General features: G+C 38.1%; 1 protein-coding gene across 3 annotated transcripts in view; it reads right to left on the minus strand.

Moving 5' to 3' along the window:
* Positions 1 to 8,169: 8,169 nt before the first annotated feature.
* Positions 8,170 to 19,070, minus strand: part of ANKS6 (ankyrin repeat and sterile alpha motif domain containing 6) — a 36,004-nt gene continuing 25,103 nt past the window's right edge. For all 3 annotated transcript variants that reach the window (XM_015854244.3, XM_015854245.3, XM_085538105.1), the window contains 5 exons: positions 18,813 to 18,929; positions 17,612 to 17,679; positions 16,303 to 16,419; positions 15,291 to 15,387; positions 8,170 to 8,829 (listed from right to left, as the gene is read on the minus strand). In XM_015854244.3, coding sequence (XP_015709730.2) covers positions 8,780 to 8,829; positions 15,291 to 15,387; positions 16,303 to 16,419; positions 17,612 to 17,679; positions 18,813 to 18,929 — 449 coding nt within the window. In that variant the 3' untranslated portion in view covers positions 8,170 to 8,779. The remainder of the gene's footprint in view (positions 8,830 to 15,290; positions 15,388 to 16,302; positions 16,420 to 17,611; positions 17,680 to 18,812; positions 18,930 to 19,070) is intronic.

Consider the following 19,070-nt stretch of genomic DNA (forward strand, 5'->3'; position numbering starts at 1 on the left):
CCAGTTTTTATCTAAAGACAGTTCAAATCATTTCTCTGTACCGCGTCATGCCACTAGCTGAACAAATGTACTAGCTATGGTTCCTGTGGTTCAAGAGACATCATTATCACCATCAAACTTTCCTATTAGCACAGCTAAACAATTTCCAAAGCAGTCTGGCCCACCCTAAGGAGATGCTGATGAAAGGAGTAAAAAAAGATAGTAACTGATGGCCGAGATGGTCTATTTGGTCTATTGTCAGAATTATGTGGAGCATTTGCTCTTCATGTTGTTTAATTCAGCTTGGAGACTGCACCTTTCTGATGATGAAGACAGGTCAGAGAGCTTTAGTGATGAAAACGAGCACCTTCAATCCCCTTAATTTATAAAGTATTTAAATCTTTGTACTTCCGCGAGAGCTGTCACTTGTGTTATTTGTCCTTCTCTTTTTAATGGATAGTTGTAGTTCCCCCACGTTGATCTGAAATCTGACACATTCTTTTCTAATTAAGGACATCTAATGGGAAAGCATAACTTTCCCATGATGCCTGCTACAATAAATCCTCCTAATTATTAATGTACCCAGGCAAGTGACATCTCATTATTTTAGGCGACTTCACAGCACCATTTGACAGGAAATAACAATGATTCGACCTCAAACCTCTAAATTTGGAGGAAGTTAAGCAGATCAGAGACTTTCACTCCCTTAAAAATAATGATAAAACGTTGGTTTATCCGGCTTAAGCTATTATTCACCCAACGCGAAGGGGTTTGATGAGTTAAACCTCATCCCACTGGCTGACCAGTGTTCAGGCAGAACAACACCGGTGTGCTTTGAGGACTACACCCGTCAAATGGAGCCATCGCCCCGTTCTCTGGCTGCTCTCTCTGGGTTATCCGTCACCGTTCTCCCCTCCCGAGAAGCGGAGACAGCGGGAGGAGGCGGCCCCGAACCGGCTCCAACGCCGAGTCAGCAGTGCCCCCTGGCGTACGATGAGAGGTACCGCCCTCAACTCGCCCGAGATCGCTGTTATCTCGCTGCGGGTCACTCGGAGTTTCTGCGGGGGGAATGTTAATTTCCCTCACCGTCAATACCATGAATAATTCAGGATGCTCTCGCGGAGGCTGAGGTGCCCGCGATAAGGGTATCAAAGGATCAAGGGAGGCTCGAACTTTTAGAAAGTGAAGGGGAATCTGTTAAACCTGGTCTCGTGTGCGTAGTTTGGAAGCAGCTTGCCACCCTCGTGTGGCAATTTGCAGCCGAGAAAAATCCCCATATGCTTGCAAACGAGCTTCCTTCCTTGTGGCACAGGCTTCTGCCAGCAGACCCCCAGGCCTGAGACCTAGACCCCAGACCCCTGCAGCCTGGTGGGTGCCTTCAGCACAGGATGGGCTGTGGTCCCTTTGCACAGTGTGTGAGGATACTGGAAGGCTGCATGCTGCAGGTTTTCTGCACAAAACATCAGGCTTTTGTGTGGAGCTGGCACGAGGTGGAAGGGAGAAGTGACATGCTGCTCGCTGTGATGCCTCTTGTGGCATCAAGGGACCTCAGGAGTTGTGCCAGCCTTGCCTTGCCTCCACTCAGAAGTTCCACACCAGCCTCTCCTAAGTTTCACCGAGTCAGTTCTTGAAATGCAGCAAGAATGGAGACTGACTGCACTGCCTGACTGTCTTCATGTTGAAAAAAAACATCATCTTATATGCAGACATGTTCCAATCTACACCAGTGATCTCTTGTCGTCCTCTCATGCACCACAGAGAAGAGTTTGAACCATCTACTCAGTGACTTCCTTGTAGATATCAGGCTTCTGCTTCAATGGCTGTCAGAAGAACCAATGGAACCCTTTTTTTCCCCAGGCCAAACAAGCCCCATTCCCTCAGTACATCCTCCTCATAGAGCAGCAGCTACAATTTTCATGCCCTTTTCTGAACTCACTTTATTTCATTCATGTCTCTTCAACATCAGGGGTTCCAAAACTAGACCTAACAATTGCTGAGTGGAGGAGGATTACCACTCTCCTCAGGCAGCTGTCCTGGATGTTGTTGTCCTTTACTGCTGACAGATCACCCTGCTTGCTTATTTTTTCCTCCACCAGGGCTCTCAAGTCCCTTTCCACAATCCTACTGCCTCATTTTTCTGCCTATATTGTTGCAGAGGGTTCTTCCTTCCCAGGTGTAGTTTCTATTGGCCTATTCCCACACTCTGTGCAGGCCCAACTGGATGAAATCTGTTTAGAGCTTGAGAATATCAAATGGTACCTCAGTTTGTTGTCACATCCACACCTGAGGAGTGAGATATGCATAACCTCCTCCAGGGGAGGATTGATTAGGCAGACTATTCCCAACCACCTTATTCTCTTCATCCTGAGCCTCAGAAAGGAGAAGGATCCAAAGCATGAGGGATTGCAGCGTTCCTTTCTAGTCATTACACTTGCATGTGTTCCTGCTCTCTCCACTCAACACATCCATTGCCAAGACAGAAGCAGAACTCAGGATGTACTACTCCCTTCTGGACACATATTCATCCCCGGATTCATCATATGACAGCTATTACCAAGAACATACTATTCCATTCAGACTTGGTGAGATAAAAAAATACTTCTTCCATTCTGTGACCTCCACGTGAGGCCTCATTGCATTATAAATATACATGTCTAATTTACAAACAAAAAAGAAACACAATGGTGAACTGAATTATTCAGATTGCAACATGCACTTGGCTCTGATAATAAGCCTGTAATGGGGAACAGGAGCTCATTAGGGAATGTTAAAAAAAAAACCAAGGATGACAGACTGAATAAAGCAGGTACATGAAATGAAAACAACAAAGCTGGTGAAAAGATTTCTGTTCAAAATTGTAACTACAAATGTCTTATCTGGTATTTTTACACAAAATTTCTGAATATATCTATGTTTTAATTGGAAATGTGGAGCTTTCGTTCATATTTTAAAACTTTATATACACTTTTTCATTTTAAAATGGGAAAGGCGCAGGAGAATTTATTTGCTTTTTTTTTCCTTTATCATGCTTTCTCCAACTAAGGAAGCAGTGCTGTGTCTTTGTTAGAGGTCTTCTTAAAGGTATGAAATGGAGGGTTCAGGGTTTTTTTGAGTATCTGTTTGGAAGCACGCTTGAATTCAGCACAACATGGGAAACCATACACAGCAGGTGAAAAAGGCATAACATGGATATCCCATCCCAACATCAACTCCAGCTTTTGTTTTTGTTTATTCTTTGGCTTTTTCTGCCTGTGAGGATGAAATAAGTTGACATAAAGCCAAGAATGACTTTGTGAAACAGGGGTGAAGATCTTCCTACATTACACATTCTTTCCAGGTCTGAAAGAAGGTGTTAGTCACATGGTGTTTATACAGAGTATTTCCAGACTGATGTAAAATGAAAACATAAATACCATGGCCAATACATTCTGAGAGTTTTGTAAATCTCTACAAATTAAACAGGGTGAATCACTTGTTTGGTTTTGTTGCTATAACCATTCAAGTCAGAGGCTGGATTGTCTGGTGTTTTTTTCTTAGTTTTCTTTTGTTCTCATCATCCTCCCATCTTTACGTATGAACTGCTCTTTATGATTCTCTGATCTGATATAAAAGAAAGGCAATGGAAAAGAAGACAGCTATTAATATTTGTAATTCTGCTACTTATCAGATCGGAGAGCATCAGGGCCTTCCAGGATGTTGAACAACAATAGAGTGAATGCCAACAGAAAGATGGGCTCCAACAAATGTAAGTGATGTCTGAAAGAACTCAGCAGGCAACTTCTTCAGCTGCTTGACTCAGAACACACCTACAGTCTCCTTGTCTATACCTTGTGTTTACACAGAAATGATGTAATCCAAACTAATAGGTGGCTATTTCTAAGTTATCTGAGCCCAGATTCTGTCACCATTCTATGAACTAAAATCCATAAAGGCTTGAAGTTGATGGAATTACACCAGTACAAATTAAGCCAATATTTGGCCCTTGTCTACATCAGTTATTTACTGCAAGTAAAAGCTTCCCAGTAATCTTTTTTCCAAAAGCAGCAAACTGTTACTACATTTAAGCAGTGCTATCACAAAACCCAGCACATTCAGGAGCTGTCACAGGGGCACTGCATAATCTGAGAACCTCATTGTCCTCTAAATCTGAAGAACAAAGGCACAATAAGAATGTCAGATGTTAACCTTGGCTAGCAAGGTTAAAATCTCAGGATACTTCAAAAGCTGCATTTCTCCTCAGGAGGAGGGAATAAGAAAGAGCTTGTCTGCAAGTAGTTATTGCTATATGGAAAACAGCACCTAGAGTCATTGGCTTGCTTGAGAATTGGATCCAGGTCCACTAGTCAGCCTAACTTCACAGTTTGTTATCTGAAAACACCTGTGGCTAAACTAGTAAAAGACATTCTATTGTTTCAGGCTTTGCTATCTGTTCCTAGATCTTATAGATGTTTTCTTAACCCTGAATTCATTTGAATAACTTTATTTTTATTGTACTTCTCAAGTTGGTGTCAAGAATGATAATGGGAGCAATGCGGTATTGCAGTTTTCAGTTTGTACTATGCTTTTTCTCAGGATATTCAGAGCTCACCGAAGTCTCAGCATTTTAAAATAAATCCTCACTCCATGATGATGCCTGTGTTCAAGACCAGGTTGGATTGGGGCACCAGATAGTACCAGATCTGGAGGTCGGTGACCTTGCCTGTGGCAGGAGGGTTGGAACTTGATGATCCTTGGGGTTCCTTCCAACCCAAGCTACTCTACGATTCTGTGATGATTCTATGATGTTGGGCTTGCTTGAATGCTAATAACACCCCCAAAAATTGTTGGCAAAGGTTAGCTGGAATTTATTCACTCACTTTGTCCAAGGAAATGGGAAGAAGTCCCCAAATTGCTGTGAAGGCTAATAAGTAACTCATTGAGCCTTAAGAATGAGAACTACAAATACAACAGCAATGCAACTGAAATGATAGGAAGCTTGGACTGCAACTGACAAACTGCTGTGAACTGCACTATAAGATGATGTCTATAAACCATCAAAGGGCTAGCAGAGAGATATGCAAAAGCCATGTACATGCAGACCTTAAAATATCCTTACATGGTGATCCAGGAGTTATAGTAAGATATACACAAATTAATGGGACCTAATGGATTTCACTAATGGATACTGATGTAGCTGACAGGTCTAACATTTTGTGATCTGTTTTCCTTTTATCCCAACTTTCCTTTCTGAGGAGAAACTGGCACTTGAATTGAAAAGTTACTTGAAAAAGAATGTACATGAAGAATTTACATACAGAATTCATACATGAACCCACTGAGAGGTATTAAAAGCAAGCCCATAGTGATCAAATCCATAGCACTTAGCTAGCTGCTTTGTGTGCAGTGTTTTTGTTCTGAAGCTCAGCAAAATGGAAAACTCTGCTCCATCTAATCGTAGGCCACTGATTCTGTGGTGCTACAAATAGCTTAGGCTTAATAAAAGTAAGAGCTTATAGACACATAAAAGGTAAATGCATGAACACAGAATATTTTTAGACCATTTAGAAGTAAGCATCCTGAATGGCCATTTTCCTACATTCACCTTTACATGTTTATCACCTTCAAGAACCATGCTCCAGTTCACTCTAAGAGACATGCCATGGCATTCTCAAGACCAGACAGAACTATCTTGAGAGAGCTGTACATACGCTTTAAGGAGGACACTGCATTGACAGTTTATTTCAATAGTACAAACTTCTGAAAGACTGGAAATGAAGTATTCCAAATGAGCTTTAAATATAGCCTAAGCTGTTTCAGGTTTAATGGACAAAGCCTGTTCCTACTAAGTGTACTCTTGTAGTGCCAAGAGGGTTTTGCAATAGAATAAAATCTAGAAGTGGCAAGTTTGGGGCTATTAGTGTCAGAGCCAGACAAGCCAAGCAATTCAAAACTAAGATGATCTTGGTAGTAAAGATATCTGTTTGTAAGAACTTCTATGTTTCCCTTCACTCTGGAAACCAAAGTTGTTCCCTTGAGAAGCTACCCCGCTTCTGAGGCATTTGCTGAAGCATGAAAAATACTGCAGATGACTGCTTGAATCATTTCCAGATAATAAAATATCTCTATTTCAAATTTGATCTCGATTAATGCTCAAAGTGTATAAAAAGAGGAAATGAAATTCCAGGTACCTTATAAGAGCTCTCAGCAAAAGCACAGTCCTCCTCTGTTAAATAAGACATCCTAGGATTATCAACTACAGCTTACTCAAATTCATAATCCTAGGCTAATCAGAACAAGAACTATTCCTTCTTCTGTTTAATTATTCTACAAATCTCAGAAGATACTGTTTTTCATTATCAGGTAAGCAATCCAAGCTTTACTAACAGAGATTTTCCTTTAAACTATAAGGGAAGACACAGCAAGCAAACAGCAAATGGGAAACAGCCTTTCACTTTTGACAGATCAGGACAGGTCAGTGAAATGATGGTGTTCGGATTTGTGATTTCTGTTGTCGGTATTCCACATCTCTAAATTGGAAAAAGTAGGAATTAGAAGGCTGAATCTCACTGCAGGGACACTAGGAGCTATTTTCTGTTCTCAGCTTGCAGGACAAGACAGTGGGCCTGGATCAGTGGGTTCCCTGTAAATCAATTCTGGAAGGATAATCCCATCTCTAACTTCAGCAATAAATACAAAGCATTAGCCTGTGGAACCTGAGAATATACATTTATGCCTGAAATGCCAAATAAAACCAGTCAAATACTGGGGGAAAAAAAAAAATCTTTTTTTCTCTATACCTTTTAGTAAAAGTATATGCTCCAGGAAGTGCTTTAATAAGACAGTAGTGCGTAGGTGGGGCACGCTATGAAACTCCAGAAGTCAGAGGTTTTGTTCTGCCTTAGCGCCAGGCCAGTGACTGCAGATATGACTCAAAAGCAGCCCTGTCACAGACAGGGAGATCTCTCTTCCCCACCAATGCATGACAGCAGATACAGACAGAAGTAGGACTTGTGAATGTGGACTGTAGCACTAGTATATTTTGCAAATAAAAAAAAAGCCTTAGCAAGCCACAGATTAGTACTGAAGACTGACTTACAGAGCACTGGAACAGACTGCCCAGGGAGGTGGTGGAGTCTCCTTCTTTGGAGATATTCAAGACCCGCCTGGACGCCTACCTGTGTGACGTGGTGCAGGGAGCCTGCTTTGGCAGGGGGGTTGGACTCGATCTCTAGAGGTCCCTTCCAACCCCTACAATTCTGTGATTCTGACATAACTGGTAGCTTCTGTGTCACATGCAACCAATGGAAAGCATTTGATGTTTCAGAATTCATCTATCCCTTATTAGTTTTCAAAGGCAGTTCAGATTTTCATATACACACATACAAGCACGGCTGACATACCTTACCAATACACTCTTCTTCTTTTTCCTTCCACCTTTATTCTTTCACAAAGTGTCTGCAAAGATACCATATCACACTTTTCAGCCTACCTTCTCCAAACAGCTAGTAATGCAGATTCTCCTTCATAAAAAGATTTGTTTCCCTCTTCAGCTAACTTATTGGACATTTATTTTTAAAAAGGGTTGATTTCTGAAGGTTATTCTGTTTTGACATTTTTAATGTAAATAAACCTCTAAGTAATAAAAGCCAAATCAGCACTCTTCATTGGCTTTTCCCTGGCACAGCTCAACTGTTCTGCTGTTTGCTCTTGGCACCTTGGCACATTACCCCAGGTGGCCAAATCAATGAAGCCATCGCAGAATCAGCTCATCTGCCCAACCTGGAGCAACCTGAGGGAAAGCAGATTATCATCGCTTTCACTGCTGTTGTTATCTCTATTTATCACTATGCACACGTCTACCTCTATTTTTGCCAAACTCCACTAAAACCAGTACAGTGAGGAGGAGGAAGGCAGAATATTTAGACATGGAGGGAACCGAGATCAATCTTCTGCACTGGATGTTCTTGACTTTACCCTGCATTAGTACCACCATGTGCACATTGACCTCAAACAGTGCTCAAGTAAAATATTTCTGAGTTTTCAGAAAAATGAAAATAGAATCTGAGTTTTCAGGATCAACAAAAAAACATATTCACAAAACAGAAAATTACTTCCATTCAATTTCTGTATGAATCCTTTCAAATGCTAACAAAAGTTCTAGAAACATTTTGAGGATCTGCTAGTGTTAGTGTCCAAGAAAAACAGCCAATATCCATTAAATGGTTTTATTCTCAAAACGACAGATTGGCAATATAAAATATTTTAACGGTATTTATATTTAAATATCCATGACAGATAATGCATTTTCTTAAATAAAGTGCTATTTTTACAAACAGTTATTTTGTGTTGAAATTTACTGTTCTAATCTCTAAATATTGAGTAGATAAAGTGTATTTCAGTTAATGAAGAATGCAGCATTACTTTTCCTTCATATTCCTTCTCATGAAACCATCACACTTTCTACATGGTGATTCACATGCCTTCTTCCATGCTTTTGTTGGTCTTGATCTTGCCCACACTACAGGTTCTTCATGTCTGGGCACCGAAGACTAGGAAGAAAACACATCTTCATTCTTCCCTCTTTCCTTTCTTCTTCTAAAGTCCAAACCATGGATGCTCCAAACACTCTAACTCTTAGTTTGAAATGCAAAAGCCATCTTTTCATTACTTTCTTTGAGGCTTTGTAGAACTGGAATTGTTCATAAAATTCAATACAGGTGTACCGGGGACTAAAGTTTCAAATTTTCCTTTGTATGCTTGGATTTACTCAGCTGGATCCCAGACTTCACTCTAAGATCAAAATCTCTTTTTATTCCAGTAGCTACCTCTTAGGTGTGACAGCTTCTTGTGGTTTTATGGAGCAGCCAGGTGCTGTAAAAGAATAAATAAATAAATCTGAAACAGCTTGCAACCAGTGAGATTCAAAGCTTTATTCTAAAGAAGACCAACAAATTCCACAGTTACCAAAAACAGGTTCACATTTCCCAGTCTCATTGTTGCAACTGACCCCAACAGCTTGACCCTGTAATTCATTTTACTCATCTTAAGCCCAGTCCTGTAAAGAGAATGTATGAAAAGCCATCTGCTGCCACAAACCTTTCTCTTTTCTTAATGTGCATCTTTCCATTTACAAATCCATGCATTTGTAAATAAATAAATACATTTATATGTAATTTACATTTATGTAAATATAAATACATTTATATCATAATGTCTCTAACTCCCTCCTTTGGATAATTTCCATTTGATATTTTTTACTCTGAATCCTGAAGTGGAAAGCAAATACACAGACTGTTCCCTGTTCTCTTCCACTTTATTACATCCCATTTTTAAATGCCTATATGAGTACCTGTAGATATGTATGTGTGAAAATGTATCAATAAACAACACACAGTAGTACATAAGAAGAAACTGGAAGATCAGAATTAATGAAAAAAGAGATAATATCACAGTTTAAATAGGATCATATTTCATAGACAAAGTTATACTTCACTTAATGTGTATCCACAGAATATTCAATGAATTCTTTTGTTCAGTGCAACTGCTTGATAATATGTTATTCCCTTCTCAGCTGCTGCAACAGAAGTGTTACATGTAGGTGTGGAAGGGCAGCATGAGCTTATGTATAGGTAGATCATAAATGAGGTTAATTTTTTTTCTTTCACGCATTTCAATAATATTAGTAGGCAAACTAAGCTATTTAGCAGTTAGCATTACCTCCAATAAACCTTTATTTATATTTTCACAATTAGGATTAAAAGAAAGTGCCCTAGGAAAAAAAAAAAAAGACCATGTCCTTCAGTGTACTGTACTTGGATGCTCTCCTGCTTTTTCATGCCATTTTTGCAGTGGCAAATTCTGTTACAAGTTTCAGACTTGGAGAAGGGAACCGCACAAAATACTTCTATTTTTCTTCAGGGGGCTAAAATTTAGCACATCCTTATACTGATTTTGTATTTGGCACATGGAATCATTTTCTACTTTTCAAGAAGAAATCATATTGTTTTCAGTTACTTTGCTGTTTTGTTGTTTTTTGTTTTTGTTTTTTGTAAAATATCATTTAATCCACATGAGCTTTTTTTCATCTTTTTATTTCTGATTTGGTATGTTTGGCATTGAGATTCAGCTCTCCCTCCTTTCATGCCATTTATCTCTATGAACCTGCAGATCAGTGTCATCTAGGTTCAACCCTTTGATGAATGAGTGGATCTTGACCAACAAAAATTCCCTACATATCAGTCCTGGCAACTGGGTATTCATAAAGTTCTGACTTGCTCCTTTACTAGAATCATGTAAGCAAAAATATTGCCTCAATATACTGATGCAAACACTTCCTGTAACAGTACTATTTCTTCAATCCAGAGTTTTCTCAGAAATTCAGACATTATACTGCTGTTTGCTATCTCAGTGATGCAGAGTTTTTTGTATTGCAGAGCAGTTCATCTTTCCTCATGCCTCCACAGGCTACTCATCTGCTTTAAATGTGAACGATGAAGCAGCAATCTAGTACTGTGGTTTTATTTGTTCTTTCTGAAACATTCACTGGGTTATTAAAAAGTATCATCTTCCTACTATGCAGTTTCTCTTGTCAGGAACAGAAACATGTCTGTTGTGATTAGAACACATCGTAAAAATGTTTAGCCTTTTCTTTTCCTTAGAAATTATAAAGTCAAAATTTCTTTGAAGTTTACACTTGGAAAGAATTAATTTCAGCAGAATTTTCTGAAGGTCATCAATTAATTTCCATTAATAAAGATACCAAGACAACACTCTTCATGCAAGCACTGTTTGTCTATTCCAAACATGGATAAGACCCATGGCACCCTAAATCCTACTGACTTACATGTCCAGAAGCCACTGCATTATTTATGTCCAGAGTAATCATTTGCCTTATGTAGTTCAGGCACGGATTTAAATGTGGAGCTCCTGCAGCCTGAACATTCAGCCTAATCTGGTATCACTGGCAGGGGCCAAGAAGGAAGGTTTCAATATCATTCTGACAGAAAACGATTATATGTTACAGCCTATTGTTTTCTGCAAAGAAGAAACATCTCAGTGCCAGCCCCAGGGATAACACAGAACCTGATGCACAAAGTAATCTCTCTCCCAGCGGTGAACTTTACTATAATTGAAATAGCTCAGCTGCCAAAACCCAATATACACTTGACAACTTTTCTACTTTCTTGTAGTGAATATCACAGAGAGCTCTGAAGCAGAGACATCAGCAGGAGGTGCACAATCAGAAGGTAGCTGAGGTTCTAAGAGCTACCAATTGAGTTTGAACGGCCAAAAATCCTTTAAAAAAAACTGCAGTATCTACTCTAAGCAAACCTGTTGCATAAAATTAGTTATGCAATCAGTCCTTTATAGCTGATGGCACTGCTTTTACCTTTTCTGCCTATTGTTGTTGGTTTGTTTTTTTCCTTCTCTACTGCATTTCTTAGGAGTGTAAACACAATTACTGCTCTGTTTTCCATTCCCGAAACATTCATATACATGTTCTTATGTTTCTATTGCTTGGTATATTGAACCAGGCTGGAAAAGTGGCAACAGTTCCTACACCAGTGGCAGTAGAAGAGGGACTAAGCCTGGGCAGTGGAGAATAGGGCGTTCTCTGGGGAATTGAAGCTGGGTTGGAAGTGTGGGAGCTGCAGAGAATCAGATTTGGTGACAGCAGTTGGTCTACAGGCTTCTGATCATTTTGAGCTTTTTTTCTCAGGAAGTGAGAAGTTAGTTTTGCTTCCCCTGCTTTTTTTATTTCTGAGCCTTATGGATATGTTCAGATCTCATTGCATTATCTTCTTTACATCCCTAAAGGCTAGTAACTTCATAAAAGCAACGCTACACTCACAGCCACTCCATTTTAGATACTAAGCTTTTAAAATTACTCAAAATATTGAGGAGATCGCAGTGGTAAGTATGAAGCAGTGACACTGACACGGTTGAAAGAGTAGGAAATTACTATTACCACGAGCTACATCATGAGAAGGAAAAGCACCTAGCAGCTTTTCTTCTCATACTGCTCAATGTGCCTAGAAAGAGCTCTAGAGAAAGCACTGGCAGTGGACCATGCAAAAAGCATAAACATTTCATATATTTTTCAAACATTTCTGAGGAAATAACCTGTAACTTCCTTCTGAGGAAGTAATTATTAGATGGCAATAAGAGCTACAGAATTAAGTTAACACCAAAACCTAAATGTATTTTCCACAGAAAAGCTTGTGAAAGTTCCCATTTCACATAAAGAAGCCTTCTTTAGATGGGATTCTAAGGTCTCCTAACTTGAAGTACTGCTAAAAAAGCTTATGAAAGAAATACACAAAGCAAGTAACAAACTGCTAAGCCACAAGTTCTAGAGGAAGTCAATGATTAAGCAGCTGAACTTCTGAGAACAGAGAGCAGATTCTTGTTTATCTTGCCAGGTAACAGAACTCATAAAAAATGATGCTCATCTTTTCAAGGATTCCAGCGGAGATCCAGGGAAACAGACCACAGAGAAGGCAGGTAGCAGGAAAAAAATAAGCATGAACAAAGAACTGAAATAATGAACCCCTGAACTGTTGTGGAAAAGAATCAAAAAAGGGAATTGAATGTCTTGTCTCATCAGCCTACTGAAAGTTCTTGAAGCTGCCAACAATACTGTACATAGAAGAGATCCACTTGATGCCTGAATTTTTAAAAGGTATTTGGCAAGTTCCAAGGCTGGCTCTTAAGACAAGGAATCCAGAGAGTAAAAACATTTCTTTTGTGGATAAAAAACAGATAAGAAGGCAGAAGACAAAAGGTCAGAGTAAACAGTGATTATCCACAGCATAGAGATTCACCAGCACCATTTCACAGAGGACAATGGACATTCAACATATGATCTGGGAAAGAGCATATAGAGTCAAATGACAAATTTTCCTAAGTTATCCACATAAACAAAAGCAAAGGCCAACAGCAAAGTGAAAAAAGGACTTTGTGAGACTTCAGTGACTAGACAGTATCAAGGCAGATGAAATCAGATGAAGATAAAAATAAGCTAATATGAAATTAGGCATACAGAAAGAAACAAAAACAGAACAACAACAAAAACAAACAACCAAAAACATATGAATGGTTATATAAAATGCTCTCTTAGCTCACATTCAGTAGATGATCTGGGCTGTAACACAGTTCCAATGAGTACCAATTTAGTCTTCCACTGTACTGAAAAATGCGAAGTACTAGAAGTAACTAGTAAAAGGTAAGAGAACTGAAAATAGAGAAGATAAATGAAAAGCAATTACTGTATCAAACATAAATCAACAGCATACCTTCATCTTGAGTATTTTACGTCAGGCTGGTGTCTTCAGATCCAAAAGGATATAGTGGAAAAAAGAAATAAAGACAGAAAAACTACAGTATGGGGAATGTTCCAGACTTTCATCTGGAAAAAGAAACACAGTCAAGGAAGAATATCACAGATATCTATAAAGTCATCTGTGGCATGGAGGCAGTGAAAAAGGAACAAATCATCTGCTGTAGCTTCTGATCCAGCAGGATAATTGGAAATGAACAAAGGACATGGTAAGTTCACAACAAATGGAAGATGCAAGTAGCTCTTTACACAAATATCAGATGAGACCAGATGATACAGCTGTACGGGACTGTGTGAATTTTGGATCTCACTCAGAACAGATGCTGTTATGTTCTGAAATATTAAACCTTCCTAGAAATCACTTCAAGTTCTAGAGACTATGTAAAGGTCCCACTGCTACTTTTAATAATAAAAAGCAGCTTACCCGATGTGGAAACTTCTTTTACCTATATTTTGACTTCCTCTGCTATTGCTTCCGTTGCTGTATCTCAGCCAAATCTACTTCATGGAGCTCTCACCCACAATAATCCAAAAGTGAGATCTCTGATGAGCAGGATAAACTGTTCCCCCATTCTTACTTTACATTACTTCAACATTACTGTTTCCTGCTATCTTCAAGACACCACCAAGATGCTTGAAGACAACTTACATCTGTATGTTTCTTCAGATCTTGAGTAATTCCAGTTCACTGCATCATTTTATCAAATTCCAAGTATTGGCTTCTGCTCACCTAGTAGTACCTACAGAAGAGGCTCTTCAAGTCTGGGATGTTATCAAGAGATATCCAGAAGTTCCCACACATGCTGACTACTCTGAGAATATGAAGTAAGTTGCACAATGCATTCAGTGATACTCGACAGTGGATTTCAGTCACACAGACTATACAGAATCCAGGAAGTAGCTCACATTGATTAACTACCTCAGCAACGACCAGATTTCACCAAGACAGCAGTGCAACTACAATTTTAACTTGCTTTCATATATTTAATGATATTCAGCTGATCAAGACTGGAACAACTGGGACTCGTTCATTACACAGACTTGCTAAAGCACACAATATCTCAAACATTTAGCATAACCACAAAACAAGTATAGTAACTTTGTGAGTGGTTGCAAGGTGGAAAACAAGCAACTGAAGGAGAGTCAGAGGTACTGAAGAGGGTACATTTCCTAAGGCCATTCAATGTTCTTGCTAAAACAAAGGTCCAGGAATACACATAGGAGTAAGTTTTGTCCTATTCCTTGACCTTGATTAACAGATGTGTATCTGCCTTTGGCTCAGACTGTTAGCAGGGCAGAGATATAAAGCTTTAACATCTAAGTGTGATTGTGCTGAATGTATTTAGCTGATGTAGGTCAGAACACCTTTCCATGCATTTTGATTATAGACATAAAATTTAAAATGCAGTTTTAGTTTTGCTAGCCATTGCAATGGTTAGCAATTAACATTGGCAGTTGAAATGGACATATTCTAAACAAAGCACCTTCAGGCAGTCATAAAAATATTACCTATGCAAAATAAATGCATACATACATAAATACATGATCAAAATAGTTATTCAAGCCAGTATGCTAAATTGCAAGCCTCAGATATATTGGATCTACTTGATCACACTGAAGGAAATTGTCTCATATAAATATTATGAGAAAAATAACCAAAAACCTTATGTCATACAGAAACTCACCTCTCACTGCTGCTCTTCATCATATACTTCAGTTTGCTATACTTATATCCCTTTTCTGTGTTCAGTAATAATAAATGCAAAACAAAAATCTTATGCTCATTTTAAATAATACTGATAATAGTGTGTGCATAGATCTTCTAAATATCTCTTCTTTTTTACCTTGAAATCTTCTCAACAGTCTCAGTAAAAGACAGATATGCATCAAACACAGAAAGTGGTTAACTATTTTGTGTTCCACATTCTGTCTTCTAACTAGCAATAATTAGAAATAATAATACGTCATTCAGTTAATGTCAAGTGGTACTTACTCTGGGAATGACCAGGAGGCCGTGTGTTACTAACACTACTCTCAAAGGAAGAGTGGAAGTTGTGTATGGTTTCTTGTAAAATCTGTCTCTCTCGTCCCTGTGAAGAAAAAACAAAACTCAACAAATTAACTATTTCTGTTTCAGGAATATATATATATATATATATATGTGCTAAGTTCACAAAAGCATGGAAAATATGTATTTCTATGCCCAGAGAGTCACAGTGCATTATGATGAATAATATCAAATCCTTTTCTACCAGGCATGTAAAAAATTCTGCAGTCTTCTGAAACTGTCAGACAGCAGTAAAAGCATTTTCAGGATTTTCTTCGTGGCTACAACATCATGGAACATCATCTTCCTCTCCAAATTTGTAACTTTGTCTCTGCTGCTTTTGCTCTTACCTTGGGGAATTATCTTTATGTTTTGCTTATATGAGCTTCCAATATCAGAGAGAAAACGAACCCTGAAATTTCAAAAAGCAGCTGAGTAGTTCAGCAGGCCAAATTAAAGAGATTCTCCAGTCCATAATCTCTCTGACATGAACAGTGCTTCTTTTACACCATCTCTAGATCACCAGTATGTGTCAAGGCAGGGGAAAAAAAAAAAAGTAAGAAATGAGAGAAGTGATCATTTATCTAGTTACAAAAAATAAAAATTAGTAGTAAAACCAAAGGAGACATTTTACCTCATGTTTAATTTAGTGTCATTGAAATCAATGTTCACTAACTGTAACATGACCAACATTTCCATGTCAGCTTTTAATATATTTGCCTTTGTAAAACTCAGTAAAAGAACAATACAGTTACTAAACTAGGGAAGAGTTTATGAAATAGAACAGGTTGTACCAGAAAAGAAGGTATTTTTCAATAAGCATGCTAAATACTTCTCTGGAAAACATTTCTTTCACTTTTCTAGCTAACATTTGCAACTGAATTTCCAAATATATATTCAATTAATGATACAAGCAAACCTGGAATTAATTTATTAAGTACCTGATTTCAAAACATACCTTTCCTGCATTCAGTTCAGAAATAGCTGCCAGAATTTGCTGCCTTGAACCATCAGTTTTAATACCCAGCTCTTTCAGATCACCATCAGTAAGAGTAAGGAAAGCTTCCATATCCACCTGCACATGAAAAAGGAAAAAGAAGTGTTTACCAAGGAAAGATTCACTACTGAAGGACAGTTTTTTTTTTTTTAAATTATATAAACTTACTGGAAATACATTCAATATTGTGCATGCAAAAAACTTTAATGAATTGACAGCTTCAAATGGTACCTACTTTTACACTCTGCTGTTGAATTTTAATTCTGCTGTTAATACTTCAGTTGCTTGTTATTATGTATTTTAAATGTTCATGGATTTTATTGGTCCTTATAAAAGCACAGTCTTTCCCTCACTGTAACTGTCTGTTGGGCAGACTAAGGTTTTTCTCAACTTCAAAAGCATTACTGGATTTTCAGAATACTGTGAGTACTTTTTCATTGTCTCCTAAGGAAAATTTAAGGTTTGTTCACATATCAGTTGTACTCTATCAGAACATCCACAGAGCTGTGATAAAAACAAACATCTATAACTTCATATTGAGAGAAATTTCACACACAAAAGCATTTCTACAAAATGCTTTCTTTCCTATCACTCTAGGGAACAATAATAAGCCCATTGTATGTGGTGCTTAATCTTCAGCTCCACAGCAACGGCAATTTATTACATGTCCATTCACTGCCCTCTGCCTTCCAACAAATAAACATGCAATAATTGCTTGCATTTGTTAATGTCTTAACCATTGAAATGAATTATTTTCATTAATTATTCTTTTTCATTCCATCTTTTATGTAAGTCACACAGGTCTCATCTACAACAACGCTCATGTTCTCCAGTTTAAAATCACCTTCTGCATATTCACAGTGGATAAAGTAGGGAAAGCAATAATCTCAAAGAATCCCAGCCTGCTGTTCTCCAGCTGCGAGGTTCCAGCTGTGATTTCAGAAGTGATACAGCATGTCCTATAAACTGTTCAGCCCCACTTGATATGACATACATAGAGAAAGCACGATGTAAAAATGGAAGAAAAAATGTATCTGAGGCATCTATCCATAACAAAATTGCAGATTCAGTGTAAAAAGTATTGATGTGTTCCTGGAGAATTCCAGGAATATCACTTCGGTCCATGTTTCAAGGTTCTCTCTGCAACTAGAAATGGTTGCAACACTTAAAATATTAAGTTGAGATTTTGGATCATAATTCTAATGCAATGTGTGTCATGCTACACCTTTTCTAAAACAGCAAAAAAATAGACCTTTTAAAAAAGATTTACCTCTTGTTCTTCAAAAATAGGCTGATATTTCTCAAGGGACAATTTTTTAAGGATGCCGGTCAGCTCATCTGTAATATCAGAAACAAAAAAGCGTCAGAAAAGATCAATTGTATTGATCTCTCCAGTGTTAGCTGCAGAGGACATATTATCAAATGATACTATCACATAGATCATGAAGTTTCAACTCCCTGTTGTGTGCAGGGTCACCAGCTACCAGACCAGGCTGCCCAGAGCCACATCTAGCCTGGACTTAAATGCCTTCAGGCATGGAGCACTCGCAACCTTTCTGAGCAACCTGTTCCAGTGCGTCACCACACTCTGAGTGAAAAAACATAAGTGAAAACATTATCCAATGAAACTATGTTTAATATAATATACCCTATATAAACTCGTTTTCACTGCAAAGATGTTATCATTCCATTCTCAAATATATTTTGGTTCTGTTTTATTTCCTTCTTTGTTGTTAAAAACTAGAAGGAGAATTTTACTGTCTAAGCTTCTCAAAAGACACCAGGTATCCTGATATGCACAGATTTTTCTGTTCACCACTCTGGAAATCCTCAGTTTACACAGAAAAGCCCATAGAAAACTGAAGTAATAACTGCAATTGAGTTTTATTTTTGACAATTTGTTTGACATGCTTAAACTTATAAAGGTTGGCTAAGTGAGGTTAACCCATGCGAAAAAGTAACTTGTTTTAAAAACATGATATAAGAACTTTTTCCACTCAGTTTGACAAAAAATATCATCTCAAAGAAATAAAATAGAACTTACATCAAAAGCCCTCAGATATAATGCTAGCTTCCTTTTTCTTTTTAGGCTGCTAGCTGGCCTTCTAAATTTTCATCCTGTTGGTGTGCTTTTGTTATAGGCTATGACAGAATCTCCAAATCTAGAGCTTTGCTGTCATAGACAACTATTACAGTTAACACTTTTCACAAACTTAGACAGTATTTTCAAGTTTTCTTTTCCTATTTCCCTCTTCCTGTTCCTGTATTATACACTAATTTTGAACAAAATCAGAAACCTCTCAATTCTGTAATTCCCACATTGCATGTGGTTTCTCCTTTACTTTTTCTCTAAGTTTTGTTTTATATATCTAGTCTTCTTATCTACATCCCTGAACAAAGCACAGGCTCTCTGAGCTCTGCCACATTTAGCAACTCTTCTGTACTGTTCTACATAAGCAGGGTGGGGTTACCTTTCTCCAAGTTTTCACTCCCTCCTTTTGCTCTCATATGGTTTCTTCTTTCATGATTCTCCACTTCACTAGTTCTCAGAATAGGAAAAAGCTGTTGATGGTCCACCAAGTGGTTACCTAAGAAAAAATGATGCGCACTTCTGAATCACGCTGCCTATTGGTCCTTCAAGCGATGACCAAAGAAAACGAACTGGAAAATTAATTCCAGTTTACTTAATATAAGAAATAGATAACACTGCATAACTTACTCTTCTGATT

This window comes from Coturnix japonica, chromosome 2 (genome assembly GCF_054131305.1).
Source record: "Coturnix japonica strain WE chromosome 2, WE-NBRP24, whole genome shotgun sequence".
Classification (NCBI taxonomy): domain Eukaryota; kingdom Metazoa; phylum Chordata; class Aves; order Galliformes; family Phasianidae; genus Coturnix; species Coturnix japonica.